Genomic DNA, 21,569 nt, shown 5'->3' on the forward strand with positions numbered 1-21,569 from the left:
AAATGACACAGAAATTAATAACTTTAAGTTACTCATACGGCCTTCAACAGTGAGTTATTTTTACAAAGCACTCTCTTTTTCTGTCAACATCATATCTTTAACTTTAAATTGACAAATGCAGGAAATTATTCGTAAATAATGTACTAAACACTGTGGAACATTCATAATAGAAAGTGGACAAATAAAAATCATGATTTATAGGGTGTTTTTTTTTCGGAATTTACTCATGTTTTAGTGAAGCCATTTGTAACGCATCTTTGTCGGAATTAAAATAAAAACAAAAAAGTTATAAATATATATATTCATTTTGTCTTCATGTCTCTCACATAAACATTTTACCAAGCTGACCACACTCTTACTTATTAGTTAGGCGCACATCAACATTCTATGTTATTTGTAAATGTATGTGTATTTGTCGCTCCTGTAACGCAGGAAATCTGCGTCTGAGTGTATTTTGAATAAACAGTTAAACAGTTAAACATTAAAACCTATGGCAAATAACTATGTCGGGAAATAAATGAAACAAAAGCAAAATTATTTGTCCTTTTAATCATTTTAACTTTTAAATAAGAACAACACATTTTATTAAAATAATCAAGTATTAATCTTTTCGATACAATTGTTAATTGCTTAGATTAAAGAATATATGATTGTTTAATCAGTTGTTATATTATTTGGCACGTGTCAATCGGTTCATTGATTTTCGGTATATCAAAGAAAAATGGGCACGTGCCTAGAAAATGTTGAATATCTTTTTTATTTATGATTATTTTTCTATAAAATTTGAAATTTATGCATTAAATAAATCTTTAACATAATATGTAAAAATAACACGTATAACAGTACTCTTTCTAGTCCTTAGTGGCATTGTATAGTCCTTAGTGCACTAAGGAGTCCTTAGCAGTGTTTAGACGTACCGCCGTAAAACAACCATCAAAAACCGAGCAATTATAAAACTTTTTACTGAATCATATTTTTAAAGTACTCTATTCCTGCATGGATGAAGCAACGACACCACCATTGCCTTAATTGATGGAGTAAAAAACTCAGTAATTCAAATGAATCACACGTGAAATTTTTCATGTTATTTTCACTTGAACTTTGCAAAAATATGAAGGTATTTTTAATGATTTCAATTAAATTTTAGAAAAAAGATATTATTTTAACAATGTAATTTTTAAAAATTACGTGCATTTTACGTGTACCAAATTCCGGTGATTTATGCATGAACTATTATCATAAGATGCACGTGGAACCAACCAGTATAAGCAAGTTTAAAGTATTTAAAATGACAATTAACACTTAGACTATAGCCATACAGTAGGACAGTAAATGAACAAAAGACAAGTAAATCAGAAACATGCATGGATCACACAAAAACATGCAGGGGCGACACTGAAGTAATGGGAGTTTGCTTCTTGCAAGAAATTGGCCTGAAAACAATTTGATATGAAGACAAACCTTTGTTTTAACTTTGTTTTAAAATTTCCAACATAAGGCTGTTACGGCCCAGATCAATGTTCTTAAGCATCACCTATTTGTCTTTCATCTTATTGTTAGCTTTCTTAAATAAATATTTACATATTATAGACTATATTTTTCATTATTTCTTTTTTGTTCAATTTCAGTTAAAAATTCTTTTTTTTTTACCATATTGGACTTCTTATTGTGTATTGAATTGAAACACGAACGCGGACCTCGATGAGAACACCTGGATTGAAAGTTGGCAAATGTTCCGACCAATGAAATTCGTTTTACTATGTAACGCGAACTTCAACGAAAGCACCTAGATGAAATATTGTGTATTGAATTGAAAAATGAACGCGGACCTCGATGAGAACACCTGGATTGAAAGTTTGCAAACGTTCCGACCAATGACATTCATTTTGATATGTAACGCGAACTTCAACGAAAGCACCTCGATAAATTATTTTTTTGTACGACAATTAGTTTTTAATTTGGACATTACCGCTAAAATATAGTTAATAAAAAGTATATCAGAGCAACAGTGCATAATTGTTTCTTTTCCATTATTGTTTATTTTAATAATGTTTATGTTGATTTCAATTTGGTATGTAGACTTATATAATATGCCCTAAATGTAAATAAAATGCATTAGACGTAAGAGAATGTCGACTTAGAGCAAGTCAAGGTCGTAAAACTTAAATCAACCAACCCATCGTTATCGCAGACTAAAATTTATCTCATATATACCGAATATATTTTTATTTATAGCAAGACTTTTTGTACGTCACGGTGAATGACAGCACAATAATCCCTTTACAGAATCGGAACCACAATTCACAATTACCGTAATGTGCTGCTTGTCCGCAATTAACGCCCGTTTCGCGTCAGTGACCGATATTACAATTTGACACAGTTTTAAAAGTTTTTTGAGCTGTTCCTTTATTTGCAATGTTGTGCAAGACTTAACTGTTTATTAAATTCAACAAATGTTAACATTATGTTCATTAATTTTATTATTTAACACAACATTGTATTTATTACAAGCTATTTCATATATCAATATACAGCTAGGGAATATTTGTTGTTGACCGAAACTATAAGATACATCGATTTAAACTATGTGAAAAATAAATAATTTTTGTAAGATACTTTAATTTCCGTGTCTATATTTTATTAACGAGTACACTATAGTCAGACAGAAAAAGAGAATCGGAAATATACAGGAATACCTAAAGTTTGTAAGTCATTGCAATGGACCATACGTTACTTACATTCACAAGTTTTCATAGCACTCAGCAAGTTTTGAAACGAATATGTGAGATAAAGATCTACTGCATTCGGGCAAATTAAAAATATGTTAAACATCTAACTATTTTATTTTTAACAGATTCACAAGTTTTGAATTTTTTTTAAACCGTGCACCAATATTTTATTGTTTTTTTTTTAAATTCCTTATATGTTACGTGTATTGATCATTCATTTGTTTAAATTGTGAAGTATATAACTTTAATAAGAATACACGCATTTATATATGTATAAGTCGATAAAGTTTGAAACAAATAAACGAAAGATACATCGATGTTGTTTTGCTTGAGTGATTTACCTGTTAAAAGCTCGGGTCGCAACACGGTTTAAAACGAATTGATACCAGTTTGAAATAGTTTAACGGGGGCGTGGCCTATTTGTTTGACGTAACTTACCGCCAACTTGAATTAAATTGAACGACCGCAAGCGAAGCTATTTGAATGGCATTAAAATGATTTGATATGCATTGAAATAAATTAAAAATGATTTTTAATTTTTGTCAATCTTTATCAAATGACGATTAATTTCATTTAAACAGCGTTAACACGTTTTTGACCGATCAAGTTAAATTCGGGTTACTAGTGAATAGAAGAAACAAATAGAATCCAAATATATTGTGTTGTACAAGTTATTATCTTTTTCTCACCAACAAATGTACAAGTTATTACTGGTACAATTATATTTGTACAAGAAATAACTTGTATGATAGCATACTACAAGTAATTGCCAGTACAAAGATTTTGTACAAGTAATAACCTGTACAAAATAATAAAATATACACGACATATAAATGGAACCCAATCAGAAAAGTTTGGATTGTTAATGGAAAGAACATAATCAATGTATCTGAATGTGATCGGATATTATATAAGCTGGCTTCTTTGATATTCTTGTTTTGACAAGTGTTCAACATATTTCCGACTCATATGAAAATAAGAAGAGGTCATCAATTACAGGCACAGAGTTTTTTCCCATAAAAACTCCAAATTCAACAAATATGTTGTCAATAAGAAACCTTCAGCATACCCATATGCTCCTCTGTGTAGCAAGTTTTACATTTTTGTTCACTAGAAGGGAAAACATTATAGCGTTTGTTATCATTTTCATGTTGAAAAGTATTGTGGATTATTTCTTGTAGATATTTATAAATTTCATTTTGGGAATGGTGGTATCCAGGGTTGAAAAATCTTAAGTTTTGATTAAATAATTTCATGAAAAATGGAGATAATAATCATCTTGAAATTCTTTATAATGTTTTAGAATCCACATACGGTAGATACCATAACATTAGTAAACAGCTTTACGGTATTTATAAAGACCCTTTTTTACTGCAGGCATACTCTATGTCAAAATAAGAACAATAATTTCGTCGAATATGCAGATACGCTGGCAATGTACCGTTGTTTGCACGGAACTTTCTGTATCCAATACAAACAAGGTAAGTTCACCGATTTGCTGTGCAATGTAATGTCAACATTGTTGTTTAAATACATACAATGTTGACGGTCACCTCTTTTTTAATTCCACACACACAGTGAAAACGTAAGACCAGTCATGGGTTGGATTAATGCATATATAGTTGATTAAATTTAAAAAAAAAGAAAACACCATTTTCAGAGTCACTAATTAAATAATGGTCACATCTGATTTCACTCAATTTCAAATTAACCCATTTGTATAATATCATCAATAAAGGTTATTAAAGCTGCACTTTTTGTAAGGGTGTTTTGTTGATATGCTATTAGATGACAACTCTAAAGTTCATCAATTTGATAATCATATAATAGCCACAAAGATGTACAACGAACATATATGAAGTTTATTTCGGTTATTGTTCATTAAACTCTATCATCATTACTTTCTTGAATAATTACTCAGAAGGTAATAAAAAAAGGTATTTTGAAAAGTAGCTGATTAAATTGAATAGCATGTAATAAGATTTTAGCCTATTAATGATAATAATTATTACGCAATAAAGTCGATCGTAGTTGATTAAGGGGGCAATAGCTACGAGATGTATGAAAAATCTAAAATAGGATTTTGTTTTGTTCATTCATTAATAACAGTAAAATATTGAAATCTTAATTCGCTTTTTTTGACAAAATAAGCTAAGACACATTGAAGATAAATTATTCACTTGTAAGTGAATAATTCGACCTCATTGAATCTGTATTCATGAAAACTTCAATCTAACCCCTTAGCTAGGGATGGATACGCCCGAATCGTGCGTGATCCGTCATTTAAAGGAAAAATTATAACATGAAATCTAATAGAACTAGAAAAGTTCATTTGCACGAGTTAGCTTAATCTATTTATTTTTATATATTCATGTTTATATATATCTTATATGGCCATTAAAGGCTTTCCTAGGTCAACTTGATAGTTTATGAGATGGCGTCTGGACTAAAATACACACGAAATAAAGCCACCTAATATAAAGATAATGCACTTAAAAATGTTTAATTTAGACGTTTTATAATTGAGATTATAAAAAAATCATATATTTTCAATAATCTGCTTTAATTCAATCAAATATTCACGTGGGTGCGTGGGTGTTGCAGCCTGTAGCTCAATGCCATATTTGGCATGGCCATAGACAGCACTAGCAGCATGAATCAGAATTTGAAATTCCCGTATCAGCTTGAATAGAACTTTGGAATTCCCGTATCGGGCACTTGTTAATTTGCTGTCGACAAGAAAGCAGGTGTTGCGCAAATTAGTTAAACTATCCAAAAAGAAGATGCCTAACAAGAGAAATGCCATATGATCACCATCAAGGGCAAGGGGGAAGAAAAGAAAAACGATCAGCAGGACAGGAGGAAAGAGAGTGCAGCATGAAAAAAATGCCCAAAAGAAAGACGGAGCTGGCCGGAGAAGAACTGCCAAGAAAACAAAAGAGGTCGGACACGTGGTGGCAGAAGTACCTGAGGAAACTACTGATATCTCATCAGGTTTAAACACATATGTGAAATATGCAGTGGCAAACACAGAAAGGCCCAATGTAATAACCGGGCCAAAGGAAGAAGTAACAAAAAAGATTAATTTTTATTCATTAGGTAATACTTCTATAAAAGTATCAGTCTTGGAAAATTATTTAGAATTCTACCCACCTAATAATGCAGCACATGAAATTATATCTGGTTTCAAATACGGTTTTTCATATAAATAGTTTGGCTCTAGGAAACCAAGGGAGAGTTCCAATTTAAAAAGTGCATTTCAGCTACCCAAAATTTTTAAAGAAAAAATAATGAAGGAAGTTAAACTTGGTCGCATTGCTGGTCCTTTCAGATACTCACCTTTCCTAGACTTCAGGTATCACCAATGGGGCTAGTGCCAAAAAAGGATGGGGATTTCAGACTTATTCAACATTTATCCTATCCTGAGAATAATTCAATAAACGATTTTATTCATAAAGATCATTGTTCAGTGCAGTACAGTTCAGGGGACGAAGCAGCATGTTTGATTAATAGACACAAAACATTTGCCCGATTAAGTCAGTGTGAAGTAAAGCGGCTTTTCGTTTGTTGCCAATTGCCCCGTACGATTTTAACTTGTTGGGGATAAAATTTCAGGGTGAATATTATATTAATAAAATGCTTACTATGAGGGTCTCAAAAGGTTGTGCCCTGTGGGAGAAATTTGCAAAAGCTTTGCATTGGATACTACAGCTAAAAAGCGGAAATGATGATATCCTCCATTATTTAGACGATTTTCTTTTTGTCGAGTCGAGCCAAACATCAAAAGTTGGCAATACTTCGAAGTTATTCCAAGAGATATGCAACACAATAGGTATTCCTCTTGCTACTGACAAGACTACTTTGTTGACTACATTACTTATGTTTTTGGGTATAGAATTTGATACACAGAGTTTAATCATGCGACTTCCAAATCAAAAACTTGTCAAACTCTCAAAAAAATCAGAAAAAAACTTGGACAGTTCTAAAAAAACTCTTAAAGATATGCAATCCCTTCTTGGGCTCCTTAATTTTGCTTGTAAGGTAGTTGTTTAAGGCCTCACCTTCTGTTGCAGACTCATAAATTCAACAGTTGGGGTAAGAAAATCGTATTACAAAAAACGAGTAAACAAGCAGATGAAAGCAGATTTAGAAGTTTTGTTACACTTTTTAAAACAATACAATGGTGTCACTGTAGTAACAGACAATGTATGGCCTTCAAATTTTAAATTCTAGTTGTTCGCGGATAGTGCAGGGAGTCTAAATGCGGGTATGGGATCTATTTTGCAGGTCGGTTGGCCAAAGGGATATGGCCAAAACATTGGGTTGAGACTGGAATCACAAGAGATATGACATTGTTAGAGTTGTTTCCAGTTGTAGCAGCTCTTATTTCCTTGGAATCCTATTTTGTTAACAAACCAGTTATTTTTCATGTTGATAATCAGGCGGTTGTTCAAATCTTTAATATGAAAACTAGCAAATCAAGTAGAGTTATGACTTAAGTAAGACAGATGGTTTTAATGAACTTAAAAATAATACATTAGTTAAGACAATTTATATCCCTTCAAAACAAAACCAAATTGCTGATTGTCTTTCTCGTTCTCAGTTGCGGAAGTTCAAAAGCCTAGCTCCAGAAGCAGACCAGTGGCCAACCAAAATTCCAACACAGATCTGGAACATTTAAGTCAGGTGGCTGATAATATTGTCAATCAAGGTGTGTCCAAAAATACACAAACATCATACAATTTGGCTCTGTCAAAACTTTGTACTTTTAGATCATCTTATAAATTGAAACAGGATTGGCCGGTGCCAATCAATGATTTGCTAAATTTATAGCTTTTTTTGTCAAAACAGGGTCTTTCAGGGCCGTGGACCATATCACCTCATATATCAGGAGTTTCATACCATCATAAAATTCAAGGGATACAGGATACTACAAAATTCTTCATAACTGGAAAGGCATTAGAAGGAATAAAAAGAATTCAAGGAGGAAAACGTAATGACATTAGAGCACCAATTACAGTGCAATTGTTATCAGATATGATAAGTTGTTTAGATAAAGTATGTAAAAATAAATATGAAGCAGTTTTTTCTGTTGCCTTCTTTGGTTTGCTAAGAGTAGGGGAAATCACTACTTCAAAATCCAAGTCTGTTATGAATGGCTACAACTTAACTCAGTAGTATACTTTATTATAATATGGTCTTCAATGCTACAGCGTAGATACTGGCATTTTGCCCCCTTGAATGCGGGTGCAATAATCGAACAGAAGAGAAAAACAGTGAAATCAGTGGTCAAAAACTTTGTAATAGAAAACGGGGGAAAGCTATTTTACATGAGAACATTAGGGCAAGTGAAGTGTCTTTATACAGAACAGATTGAACTCATTTGTCACACACTGGAAATCAGGTTTTCTTAAATAATATACAAGGGGGGGGGGGGGGGTTAAGGCTTTCCTACACACAACAAAATCATCTTTTCCAATGATTTATTAATGCAAATTTTGTGGAGGTGAGAACCCCAGTCAGATTTGGTAGCTGACTTGGGCCCTCGTGTGGCGGTCCAGGGTGACTGGTAGTGATTGGGGGATTATTTCACTCGGCCCTTATTCTGGGTCTGACAAGTTCTGCAATTTGCAGGTTTGGAAAATGTGGTAAGTGGTAACGGTGGGGTCTACAAATGGGTAACTTTGGGACCTCCTCCACCTCATCTTATAGAGGGGAGGCCTACACCTGCCAACAGGTGGGCACAAATAACTGGAGCATTGGTAATACAAGTGTTTTCCCCGGGCACTCCCCACGGTAGGTGGTGGTGTAACCGTGTTTAACTACCAGGGGATTAATGACACTATGTCAACATAGGTCAGCTGATAGCCATTGTGTATAGGTAATCGGTAGTCACCCTGGCGTCTCAACAAAATATTATTATAGAATACTCTGTAGCCAAAGTAATGTCACAAAGTAAAAATGTATATTCTAGTCATGAAAATGTAAATACAAGTTGGTGTAATAAAATGTATGTTTAATTCAATGGATTGTTTTTATATTGGTTGTAAAAGTTATAAATGAAAAACAGAGGATGGAACCTCTACACAAATGAGTATAATATACAGAAAGTCTGTATTTTTTTAATTTTGGTATTTGTGAAAGACAGTAAACAACAGATAAAGAGAGACAACTGTAGATTAATTTTTAATCACTTTGTGGTTAAAGGAAGGTCGCAACATAGTTTAGAAATACGTCAACAACTCTTGATCGTTATTCTTCATCTCATTGTTATTCGTTCGGTATTAATATACATGTAGGGTCTTCTTCTATGAGTATTGCAATTAATTTGGATAAATGTTTTTCATTGTTAAAAATCAAATATGAGAACTTGAGTCAAATTGGTGAACATGAATTTTATAGCTCATTTAATGATGACACTTACCCCAAACAATGCGTAAAACACGAATTTTACAAGGAAAAAAATTCCTTTTTAGAAAATGGATGATATAGATATCAGGGATTTCAATTCATTATGCAAGTCTTTGTCATTAAGAAAAGATGCATCACACACTGCATGATATGTACATATATTATTGTTTGTACTTTTATTTTCCTTGAGGTGTATTATTTACTATGTATTTTGTTAACTTCATGCATAGAATGTATGCCATTAATCCTATTTAAACCTATTAAAGATATCAGATTCAAACATTCGTTCAAAAATCACACATGGAATATACAAAAATCTTCCGAATGAATTAGCAAGCTACCTCTATGATATCTTTTCGATCCGTATTGTTAATTACAATTTTTGTTCTTGCATTTGTCTACTGTTTGGCCTATTTCTAAATTGTATTCGATTTGTAAAAGCTTAAATTAGAGTTTTAAATATTCAGTCAATTTTTAGTTCGTTCTAAAGGTTTTGTTTGCATATTTCACACTAGCCTTGTGAACGTTTTTGTAAATCTGATATTTTTGATAGATTATTATATTTGCATCTAAACATCTGCATGTGACCACCAACTGCATACCCTGTTCACATTTACTTGGTTTATATTCGTGTTGTTCGTCTATAAATACAGATAATTGTAGTATACCGCTGTTCAGTAGTTATACGTTGATTGAGCGAAATCAAATCAGTGTTACAAACCAAAACAGATTGAAACACATCGACTATTAGATTAAAACACCAGCACAACAGAAACACTGAACTGCAACAAAAAGAAACGATACATACACACAGACTATTGTATTACAACTGCCATTTTCCTGACTAAGTACATATTATTTCAACAACAAACACATTGGTTTGACGTTTTCATGGCTTGCCAAACTTTCCGTTTATATGGCAGTATTACAAATACAACTAAATTTCAGTCAGCTTGATATTTATTCTTACATACTTTATCTAAACAACTTATCATAGTCAGTTTGTAATGGTGTTATTAAATGGATTGATAAAATTAAATATGAAAATGGGGAATATGTCAAAGAGACAACAACCCGACCATAGAAAAGACATCAGCAGAAGATCACCAATAGGTCTTCAATGCAGCGAGAAACGTCCGAGTTAAGATTGTATGAACTCTAAAAGATTTTTGGAATTTTTAAGTATCCACATCTGATTCACGCTCTCTCTCAGAATAGGCAGTTTCACAATAACTCTGAAGCCCGTCTTTGATTGCTGATAAAATAGATGTTAATAATTTAGAAAGAGGTTTCGTGGAGCACTTGGAGGACCCAGCAATATACCGTTGTTTGTAAAGGACACTTTTATATTTTAGGTATCCTATACAATGATGGAAGATCCAGCTCTTCATCTTTGGTGGAAATTCAAAAGGAACAGACCTATGATTATCCAGGATTTCCTCTTTAGTAAGTGCCGTGAGGGTATATGTTGAGTTTCCAAGTGAATTGTCAATACCTAATTCGTTTATCAAGCAGTTAATGTAAAAATATAACATAGAAAAAAAAATGAGAGAGATGGTGTAGACACTACATTATACAAGCTCAATCAGGATTTGTAGAATGAAGCTACTGGAACAAAAAAACAATTTGTCAATGTAACGTTTTAATGTCAGAAATATCTGAAATTGATAATTCTGTTAATAATACTTGTTGATTTCTTCAAAAAACAAATCTTTCATGACACAAGACATATTTCAAAATGTCAAACATTAATTGAATTAAGTAGATATCCTTACTTTATATTTAGAATTGTTAGTAGGTTGTAGTAATGTAATGTTCCTGCGTTCAGGTATCACTATTCTTTTCATGTTATGGTAAATTAGAACATAGATGTCTCTATATATTTATATCACTAGAATGACTAATCACAATTGATGTTTTCCTTAATGCTTGTTTTTTCAATTTTCATTCAAAGATTCCCTTTCTTATGTTACTATCGACATAATCAGAATTAACGTTTACATACCGAACGATGTCATCGGAATTGTATCTCGGAAAATAGATGAATCTGTTTTTGTAATCATAGTCCATGGCGTACACATAATGGCTCTGCTCCACGAGTACAGTTACATTGCCTGTATCAATATCAAACTCCATAATTGCATTGTAGGTTGAATACAAAATTGTTCCTGTGAAAGCTGAAAAAAAATGTCAAGAATACTCATAAAAATCTATACTACAAAACCCTTAATAACGTTTATACTTTTACTTTTATTTAGATATATAATGTACGTCGTATATTATCTATTTGAACAGGGTTAACTGGTATCCCGTATAGTTTTTGAGTTTAAGGTAGACCGGATGATCATTTTTCCGTCGAACGATCGATCGTTGTTCAACATGTTGCAGTTTATCTTTGACCCCTCAAAGTAGGAAACACTGTTGAGGAGCATATTCATTTGTACAGTGCACATACACACTGTTAAAAAACTTGATTAGAGCAAAGTATCATCATAAGTATGCAACTCAAAAGGTTTGTTGGGTCAACGTTGACATTATCTGTTTGTTTTAATAGTGATTAATATAATTACTATTTATAGTAGTCTGACTGCTGTAACACTATTTTTTACATTTATACCTATCATTTATGTTAGTTTTGTTCGCACATCGATGTCAAAATAATGGACAAATTTATACGACTATCATACAAGGTTTGGTAAGTTAGAACCTAAGGTTAAATTTAATACTTTCTACATTCGTTTGATTTGTTTGAGTTTCTGATTTCGCACTTTCCGTGATTTTACTTTTACATACATACTGTTTTTAAAATATCGAGATAAGACGGGAATATACACGTTTAGAGGTCAAGTTTGTGACTCTGTGATACTCCCTTTATATATATTTATACAATTACCTTGCTTTAATTTCTAACTATATTCATGTAAAAATGTTTAAATGCAAAATGTTACTTTTAATGCAGACAAAACGACAAACAACTACTGTAAAAAAATATTCTAACTGAGGACAAACATTGTTTAAGCTTTTATCGGTTTAAGGGTTGCTTTTACTTATTTCAAGACATTTATATCTTGATGACCATTTGTCGATGTGTAAGAAATGTTGTTGTTTTGTTTTAAAGACTTGGCAATTATTGACTTGCTGTTTGAAACACTTGTGCTGCATTCGAAATTTTGTAAGCACACAGATGTGCTAAATTGGAGACTGCGTAAACGAACATAGGTGCGCAACTTGAAATTGAGTAAACGAAGCAAGCAAAATACTAGTTTATGTTTAACAGGGCATGTTTTTCGTTAATATGTTGTACCTAAATTAGGCAGTTAGTTTTCTCGTTTGAATCTTTTTACATTTGTCATTTCGGGGCCTTTTATAGCTAGTTATGAAGTATGGGCTTTGCTCATTGTTGGAAGTGTTAGGGTGACCTATAGTTGTTAATTTCTGTATCATGCTTGATTTATTGTGGAGAGTTGTCTCAGTGGCAATAATACCACATATCCTTTTTTTTGACTTAATGTTCATCAGGTAGTCTTCCTTGATCTTATTTGATCGCTTAACATTTACCATGTTCTTAGTTACGGTTGTGGTTTTTACATGATATGTAGCATATCAAAACCTTACGAGAATATCATCTAATAAAGTAAATACAGTGTACGGTAAAAAAAAAAAAGAAGGCAAACGGCAAATCACAAAAAAAGGTAAAATGTTATCACAACAACAAATATCAGGATCACATTTACTGTGCATGTTAGACGAGTCAGGTCTAATTCGCTTTGAAAATGGTATACTAATTTTAAAAATACTTGAAACGGGTACAACATGTGAAGCTGGATTTGATTATACCATTCTGGAGCACATGAGATCACCCCGAGTGTTTGGTAAGATTCGTCTTTATTTTTTCTTTGTTTTGTGTCGTGCAATATTAATTGGTTTTCTTCTGATTAATATTTTTTTTTCTTTCGCCTAATTTTCTTTCCTTCGCTGTTATTTTGTTTCACAAGATGTCGCTTAGATATATTGTATATGATATCAAACAGTAAATACGCTTTAGAAACTGACACTTCGTAACAAAATTCTTTTCCAAATAAGAGTTATCTCCCCGAACACTGTGATCAATTTTAACCGAAGCTATCCGGAGACTCCATATGAGAGTTATCCCCCTTTTGTATAAGATATAAAAGATATGCATTTCTAACTGGTAAACCATAAGTAATAGAGACCGAGGGTCTTTTGATTTAAGATCCTTGGTTCAAAAAAAAGAAAATAAGGTCAAGGTCGAAGGTCAAGGTCATATTCTAAATTTTGATTTTGGCATATTTTCACTCATTTTCATAAACTTTATAAGATATCGACAAATTATTTTTACTAAATTGTTAGTCGCGACATGTCGTAACTCATAAATTTTGGCTGAAAGGGTGCGTTGACAATAAATGGGTGTTTTTACTCATAAACCATACATATTAAGTAACTAGTGTCTTTTGATTTGAGATCCTTAATTTATGACCTTGAAATTGAGGTCAAGGTCATAGGTTATTTGAACGTTCTAGTTTTGACCTTTGCTCCAACTTTATATTTATACATCATAAAGCCATAGGAACTGAAATATCAATTGAATTTTTAATATTCCACATCAAAATATATTGTTAGTGGTGGAAAGACCTTCAATTGTTCTCTGAACAATTGGTTTTTAATTTGGTTTGTTTTCTTTTTTAGCCATGTCATTGTCAGTTTATTATTGATTTATGAGTTTGAATGTCCCTCGGGTATATTTTTCTCCACTCTTGGAAGTGTTTCGGAGTTATTTATGATTCAATGAAGCTAAGGAAACTAGTAATAGCACAAAATACCAAAATCCGAAGAAAATTCAAAAAGGAAAGTCATCAATCAAATGGCAAAATCAAAAGCTAAATACATCAAACAAATGGACAACAGCTGTCATTGGTACAGGCTATCTCCCACATAAAGAACATTGCAAAGTAATAAAGCTAGATAAAACTCTCACTTTTGTTGGGGTCTCATCAAATTACATTTCACAACATATAAGAAAACAGCGTAAATATGCAATAAGATCACTACATAAAGTTTGTTTTTATTTAGCGTTTTTTTTTCACATTCGAATAATGATATATGTACTCTAGGACTTCAGAATTAACATAATTAATGTTACCGTGTCAACATGGAAACCGATGAAATAAGGATTCGTTTGATCGGCAACTCAATTTATGTTTTTCAACTGGTGTGTTTATTACTGACGTTTATTAAATGTAAATTACAAACACGGGTCGAATTCGTATGATAACCTTTTTAATCTTCTTCAAATAAAAAATAATTTATTTTATTTTATTACACCTGCATATTTATATATGTTTATCAACAACTGCAAAATATATCACTCATTATTTCATTTATACAAAATTAAGAAGAACATAACATAACCAAAAAAGAAAAAAAAAAGAAAAAGAGTTGTAAGTTTGAAGATAAATCCCAAACAATATAACATATAACAATCCAGATAAAAACAACAGAAACAAACTGATAATGCAGTTTTGTGACGTGATTTCGAACGTTACATAATCTTTTATTAAATGGTTAAATTTGTTCCTGTGCTGAATCGTTATCAATATTCCACCATCTTCGTCCTCGTTTACATATATGTTTGAACCTCCTCAGTTAACATAGAAAATATGAACCTTAGTTAAGACACTGTACACCTGCATTATCCATACATGTCTTTTATTGATTAGATATAACCGATTTCCACGTAATAGAGGACGCACACAAAGAATTATGAATTGTCATTTGAAACGGTTCTTCATGAAGTCGTATCTCAATTTACACCAGGAGGTCGTCAAATAAAATTGAGTAATAATCAATTTGACCATTTACTTTCTAGATTCATTTTCTAACCGATTTCAATTTCAACTCTTCTACAGACTGAGTTCTAAAAAAGATGATCAAACCAATGTTTTTTTTTAATTATAAATAGTGGTATTTCGGTAGTGTGGACATGTAATATGATGGACCAAGACACAATTATCTTCCAACGCCATAAATGATGAGAATTGTAAACTGACAAGTAGATAGCTCTCTTACAAATACTTCCTTGATATCTGTAAAGCTTGTCAGTACAAAATATTGTAATTTCACAAAAATACTCATATGATGTATGTAGTGTGCAATGAAGTAAAACACACATACAAAACCAAACGTGTACCTCCATTTTTGTCAGTACTTGGATTTTAACAAACAGTATTTGATTTATATTGTTACCGTGAATCTAATAATAAGAACAATGTGTTGATATAAGCGTTCATTTCTTACAAGCATATTTTTCCGGTACATAAATTATCACATGTTTAACACCAAATCAAAAAGATGCATTGTAAGTCAAAGAAAGATAACTATCTAAGATATTTATTTATTGTATCCCAAAGTTATAAACCCGGTATAAAATTTCTTGATGTTTTATTTACTAAAAGTAAATTGGAAATACAACCTCAGAATCAGTAGTATAAAATGGGACCGAAAATGTCCTACCGAAATATTACCATTTATAATAATTAAAGTGCATTGGTTTGGTGTTTTCTATTTAAAACGCACACAGTAGAAGAGTTGAAATTCTAACCAGATAGAAAATTGTAACAGCCTTTTTTTAGATGTATATACACTATAAGTAAATACTGTTTTACTTATAAATTGCCAGTTTTGACTTTTATTTCATTTTGAGGGGTTTTGTTGGTGTATTTTTGACGTTGAGAAAAACATGCTACGATATAGGTCACTGTTAAACTGCATTCTTGTGATGCATATTTTTTTTTCACTCTTTTCATGTGTTATCTCATTCATAAGTAATTCTGATTTTGTTATATAAGACGATAAAACTTAATTTGTATTTCTACTGAAAGTATTGTGGAAACAGACAATCGAATAGACACTCATAATTCCAGTAAAACCACACTTCTTTATCGATATTGTTAAACAATTGTGGACCCTTTTCTTGTTTCATGTACGTCCATATGGCGAAGATTTTAAGATAAAACTGTATATAATAATAACACTTTAATGTGTATAACACCCGATGAAAATTTAACGATCTAGACGTAACTTTTAAAGAAAGTCGCCTGTCATTACAAGTCGATTATTTGAAACATGTTGTGTCATATCACGTATTAGATCAGTTAACAAACACATGAAAAATTTCAAATAAGGATATGATCAACTTTAAATTACATGTACAATTTACTTGTAGGAAAATACTGCAGAAATAATAAATATTAAACCCACAATGACTATTAATATGATTAACATATTAACATTGAATGTCAGATATATTATAGTTTCCTACTTTATTTCTTGTACTGACTATAATATTGCAATGCTTAATAAACATGAAGTAAAACTAAAACAAAGAGCATTGAATCATATAAGAAGTATGAATATAAGAGTGTCTACAGAACTTTCAGCTTGGCACAAGATGGTCCGAGACCACAATTATTTCGTGGTGCATTTCTTAAAGCCAATAAATGCAAAAAAAACCAAAAAAAAACCACCTGCCCTTTCTCAATAAAATGTTTACAGTGTTTTGTATTACTTTTGGGACAAATAATATCAGAATTATAGAAAACATCATCGGTTCTAACTCAAAATGTGGACTATTTTATATTAAGGGGGTCTTGAAATCTTTTAACAGCTTCCTACGTGCTAACTTTAACATTTCTCAACTGGACCAAATCACTACTTTACTTTAAAATTCATTACCCAAATTTTAGGACAGTGTAATTTCTACCTTGACTTACTATTTGAGGCATAAAACATGGAGAAATACATTTGGAAGGGGTATAAACAAAACTGGCAATTAACACTGTCAACACTAGGGACTACTAATTTTGGGTTGGACCAGATAACAGATAACAGAACATACTATTTAGAAGATCAAGATAATATATGACCGCCTTTTGATAGACTTATACGGGAGATGCAAAAAACTGATATTGAACAATAAAACATGAAGCAATGATTAATGTGATTCATAAGAATGTTATACTTGATACATTTAAAACACAGTTGTCAGCTAAATAGAGAGATTGGAACATAATTCTTCCATATGATACGTTGCTATTTGATCGACAGAAAGAGAAAGAAAAAAGGAGAGAAAACCAATGGTGTCCAATCACAGGAACACAAGAGAAGCTGTTTTACCAATACATACAATGCTGTGTATAAATAATTGAATGATGCACGTTAAAAAATAATAATACCTATATATACAACTGTTCATATATATCGCGTTTGTAGCTATAAAAAGGCAGGAATGTTTATCCACAGAAATAACGACCATTTTTATTTCAAAAACCATTTGTTTATTCTTTTCCAAGTGCTGTTTAATTATATGTTGACTTGAAACTGTATTTTAGGTGCATTTCCTTGGAGCTCAACTTATGCCTTATTCAATATTTGTTTCATTTATATTTTTGTTATAATCAAACTATGTTAAAAATGTATCAATCATTATTTTTCTTTTCAATTTGACTTTGTTTAGTTTGCATTTTCTTTTTGTTTAATCTAAAAAAAAAAGGTGAAAGGAGAGATTATTTTAGAGGATGTTTTTTATTTTCTCTCAATGGGATACCATATCTGATCAATATATTTTTTTTCACATGTCATGTTTTCTTCTTTGTTAAAGTTATCTGTAAACAGTGAAAAAGGTTAAGTATCGTCTTTTTTAAGTAGACATCTATTTTTAAAGAGGTCTTTTCATTACTTATATGTGACTCGCCATGACATTTGCAGGCTTATGGAGGTAAAACGTCATTGTTAGAAAAATTATAAACATGATAAATATCGAGATTCAATAAAATGCGTATTGTGAAGAAGAGATAAACACTTTCCTTGGCTTCTTTTTTGCGGACGCCGAACTATACATCATATATAAGTTTTGAAGAAGATTTAGTTAATCGTTTGAGGTGAAAAATATTTTAATCTACATTTTAAATTGATATAAAAACAAATTCTGCTCTATTGATTTCCTTTCATAAATGAAGTCTGAAATATATCCATAATTAATGCACCGTATCAAATGCATATAAGAGAACACCTACTTATAAACTGTTACGCGTCGCATACTATGTAAAGAAACATGCATAATAAATCTAAAGTAAAGAAAGGAATTATAAAAGCTTACTTTGACAAATTTTAAACTTATTTCAACAAGTTTAAATTTCATGTTCAAAAATAGAGCTACAAACAAAACAAAAATGCACTGCTCTAAAGATTTTATTTTATAAATAAAGTCTAAAATATATCCATAATAAATTCACCCTATCAAATGCATGTATGGGAACACCTCGTAAACTGTTACGCTTCGCATACCACGTTTAGAGACATGCATACTAAATCTAAATTAAAAAAAAAGAATTCTTAAAGCTTACTTTGAAAAATTTTAAACTAACTTCATTTCAATAAGTTTAAATTAATACATCTGTACATGTTCTAAAATAGAGATCAGAATTGTTTGTATTGTAGTAAAATTAAGTCTTTGATATTTTATTCAAATACGCTAAATGAGCTAAACGCCAATAAATACAATAATTTTGTAAATAAAATAAAGGGCACAATTAATGATGTAAATTGAAGTTCATCTAACGGATGAGGATTTTAATTTCTTAAACATATCTTGGTCGTTTTTCTTTCCTCTAAGCATCTAGGCTTTTCTGTTCGAGTATAAAGTGTTACTTCTTTGATGCTCTTTCAGTTGCGATGATCAAGCATTCGATGAAAAAGGTAAAAAAGGTGATTAACTTTCTAAATATCGGGCAAATATCAATTATAGATGCAGATAAACCCTTTGGTATTGGCTTAGCAATTTCAGTTTGAATGGCCAGATTTGTACGGAGAACAGTAGTTTATTGTCATTTTCGGTGGATTATACATTAAATTTGCTTGAATATGTACGTATTGTCGAGTTATCGTTTTGTAGTTTATCAACACGAATGATGAATACGTGTGTTTAGTTGTATACGTATTATGTATATCTGAATTATTTTCCAGTTATCTAGTAAGATGTATGCTAAATTATAAGTAATAAGTTTTGTAATAAAAGACTGGCCTAATATTATCAGTGACGCTGTTGTAAGCATTGTATATCATTGATAATAAGCAATATTTTAAAGTTTTGGTGGATATTGGTATCACTAGAAATCATACTCCATCACCTATAAAACCAGGTTCAATCCACCATTTTCTACATTAGAAAATGTCTGTACCAAGTCAGAAATATGACAGTTGTTATCCATTCGTTTGATGTGTTTGGACTTTTGATTTTGCCTTTTGATTTTGGATTTTCCTTTTGAATTTTCCTCGGAGTTCGGTATTTTTGTGTTTTTACTTTTTTCCATATTTGTTTTATCAAAATATTGAGTATAGAATATTAGACAAATACAATATATTATCGCTATTTTACAAAATTTTCCTTTGATCTTGCTAACTGACAATGTCCTTTCTCAGCGCAGTAGGGTGATATGAAAATTATTGCTAGAATCTAAGGGAACATGTGCCGTTGCCTAGGAAATTATCAACGTCTTCCAGGGTAAAATAGCGTTACACAGATTATCATTAGTACTGGCTCAAGCGTGAAAATCAAAATCAAAACCAAAAAGACAAAACAAATCTAACCTATGACGCAGTTTGGTATCAAAGTTTTAAATGTTACGCTTCTGTGTTATAAATTCCAAACTAGTGAATTGTGCTTATACGCACTAATTCATGTTATTTGTGTCATATTTGAAGTCTCCAAATAAATATATCATATTTGACATCCTTTTTTAAATACATGTGTTGCTTTGTTGACTCGATACATGTGTGAAAGATATTATATCAAAATAAAGAAAAAAAACATTCCGTCATAAACACGACATACACACTATAATCATTTTAAAACAGTTGGGGTATTATTTTCGTTTAGTTTTTTCTAACATATGGTTATTTAATTTTCTTCCCAGATAGTGAGGATTATGAATCGAATGATAGACAAAATACACATTCAGTATGATGTCTTTATAACCTCGATTTTTATTTTAATGAACAATCTTAGAATCCATCCATCTTCCATGGTGCAATATACAAGTAGATTTCCTTTTAAAATCGAAATATATCTTTACTTCAGGAACATCAGAATTAAACAACTATTTGATATATTTCAAACAAAATGCCTCGGAATATGCATAGCAACGAGGACAATAATATAAAGAATTATACATACATGTACATGATGTCATTGGTACGCAATGAGCTAATAAAAACATACAAAACCATATTCGTACTCCCATTTTCATCAACGCAATGCCTTCTCTATATGCAATCCAACTAATAAGACCTGTAAACCTCATTCCCTCGGCTTTTATATCAACACAATTTTATTTTAAATAACACGACAACATAATTGATCTTTATTCAATAAAAGATGAAATTGTACCCATATTAATTTTAAAATCTGAGGTAAGGCTTTAAAATTGACGATTTTCTCAATGCAGCTCAGTCAGTCGGAAAGAAGTATACAATTTGTATTGATATTTATTTGATATAAGGGAAACGTATAGGTATATATCCACCATTGATTTCCCCTATTAATCTGTGTTGACACAAAAAGAAATGTGCATATCTATCTGTGTTTCAAATAAAATAAAGTTGCATGAGTAAAGTTGTATCCTGTCCAATATTATAAATAAAATTTACATAGTATTTCATTGCATATAATGAAATAACCATCACTTGAAGTTGACCAATGAAATTTACTAGTTTTAGTTTCCATGTAACCTCAAGTTTTAAACAAAAACATTCTATACAAAACACCAATTTCAAAACATAATTAAAAACCAATTGTTCAGAGAACAATTGAAGGTCTTTCCATCAAAACAATGTATTTTGATATGAAAAGTTGTAAAACTAAGTTTAAACTGTCATTTCAATCGTCAAATGATAGCTTCTAGTCAGCTGATTCCAAAAATATATTGTTTCCATACATATTTTTTAAATAAGGGAGATAATTTGTTACTTCCGGTTTGAAAAATGTTACTTCCGATTATATTTGTATATTTACTTGACACTGATTCCAAAAATATCTGGTTCTATATACTTTTATATTAATAAAGTACAAAAAATAGCTACTTCCGGTTTACAAAAAGTCACTTCCGGTTGTTTTTTTCAAGGTTAAATGGTTTGATACCTTTTTCTAAAAGTTGTATATCTTTATCATGTATACATATAGAATAAAAGCAAAGGTCAAAATCTAGAACGTCAAATTAAGCTATGACCTTGAGATCAATTTCAAGGTCATAAACCAAGGACCTCAAATCAAAAGACCATAGGCCTTAATTATATTTAGTTAATGAGTTATATCACCAAACGCGTATTTTTAAATACAAGAGGGGAGAAAACTCC

General features: G+C 31.2%; 1 protein-coding gene across 2 annotated transcripts in view; it reads right to left on the reverse strand.

The window, feature by feature from the left end:
* Nucleotides 1-21,569, reverse strand: part of LOC134684227 (low-density lipoprotein receptor-related protein 4-like) — a 118,170-nt gene that overhangs the window by 26,347 nt on the left and 70,254 nt on the right. Inside the window, exons 1-2 of one of the 2 annotated variants that reach the window (XM_063543493.1) lie at nt 20,392-20,565; nt 11,146-11,317 (exon numbers count right to left, since the gene is read on the reverse strand). In XM_063543493.1, coding sequence (XP_063399563.1) covers nt 11,146-11,317; nt 20,392-20,518 — 299 coding nt within the window. In that variant the 5' untranslated portion in view covers nt 20,519-20,565. Of the gene's footprint in view, nt 1-11,145; nt 11,318-20,391; nt 20,566-21,569 lie in introns of those variants that run through there. The other variant, XM_063543494.1, reaches the window with a different exon arrangement.

Source organism: Mytilus trossulus, chromosome 9, assembly GCF_036588685.1.
Source record: "Mytilus trossulus isolate FHL-02 chromosome 9, PNRI_Mtr1.1.1.hap1, whole genome shotgun sequence".
In the NCBI taxonomy this organism is placed as follows: domain Eukaryota; kingdom Metazoa; phylum Mollusca; class Bivalvia; order Mytilida; family Mytilidae; genus Mytilus; species Mytilus trossulus.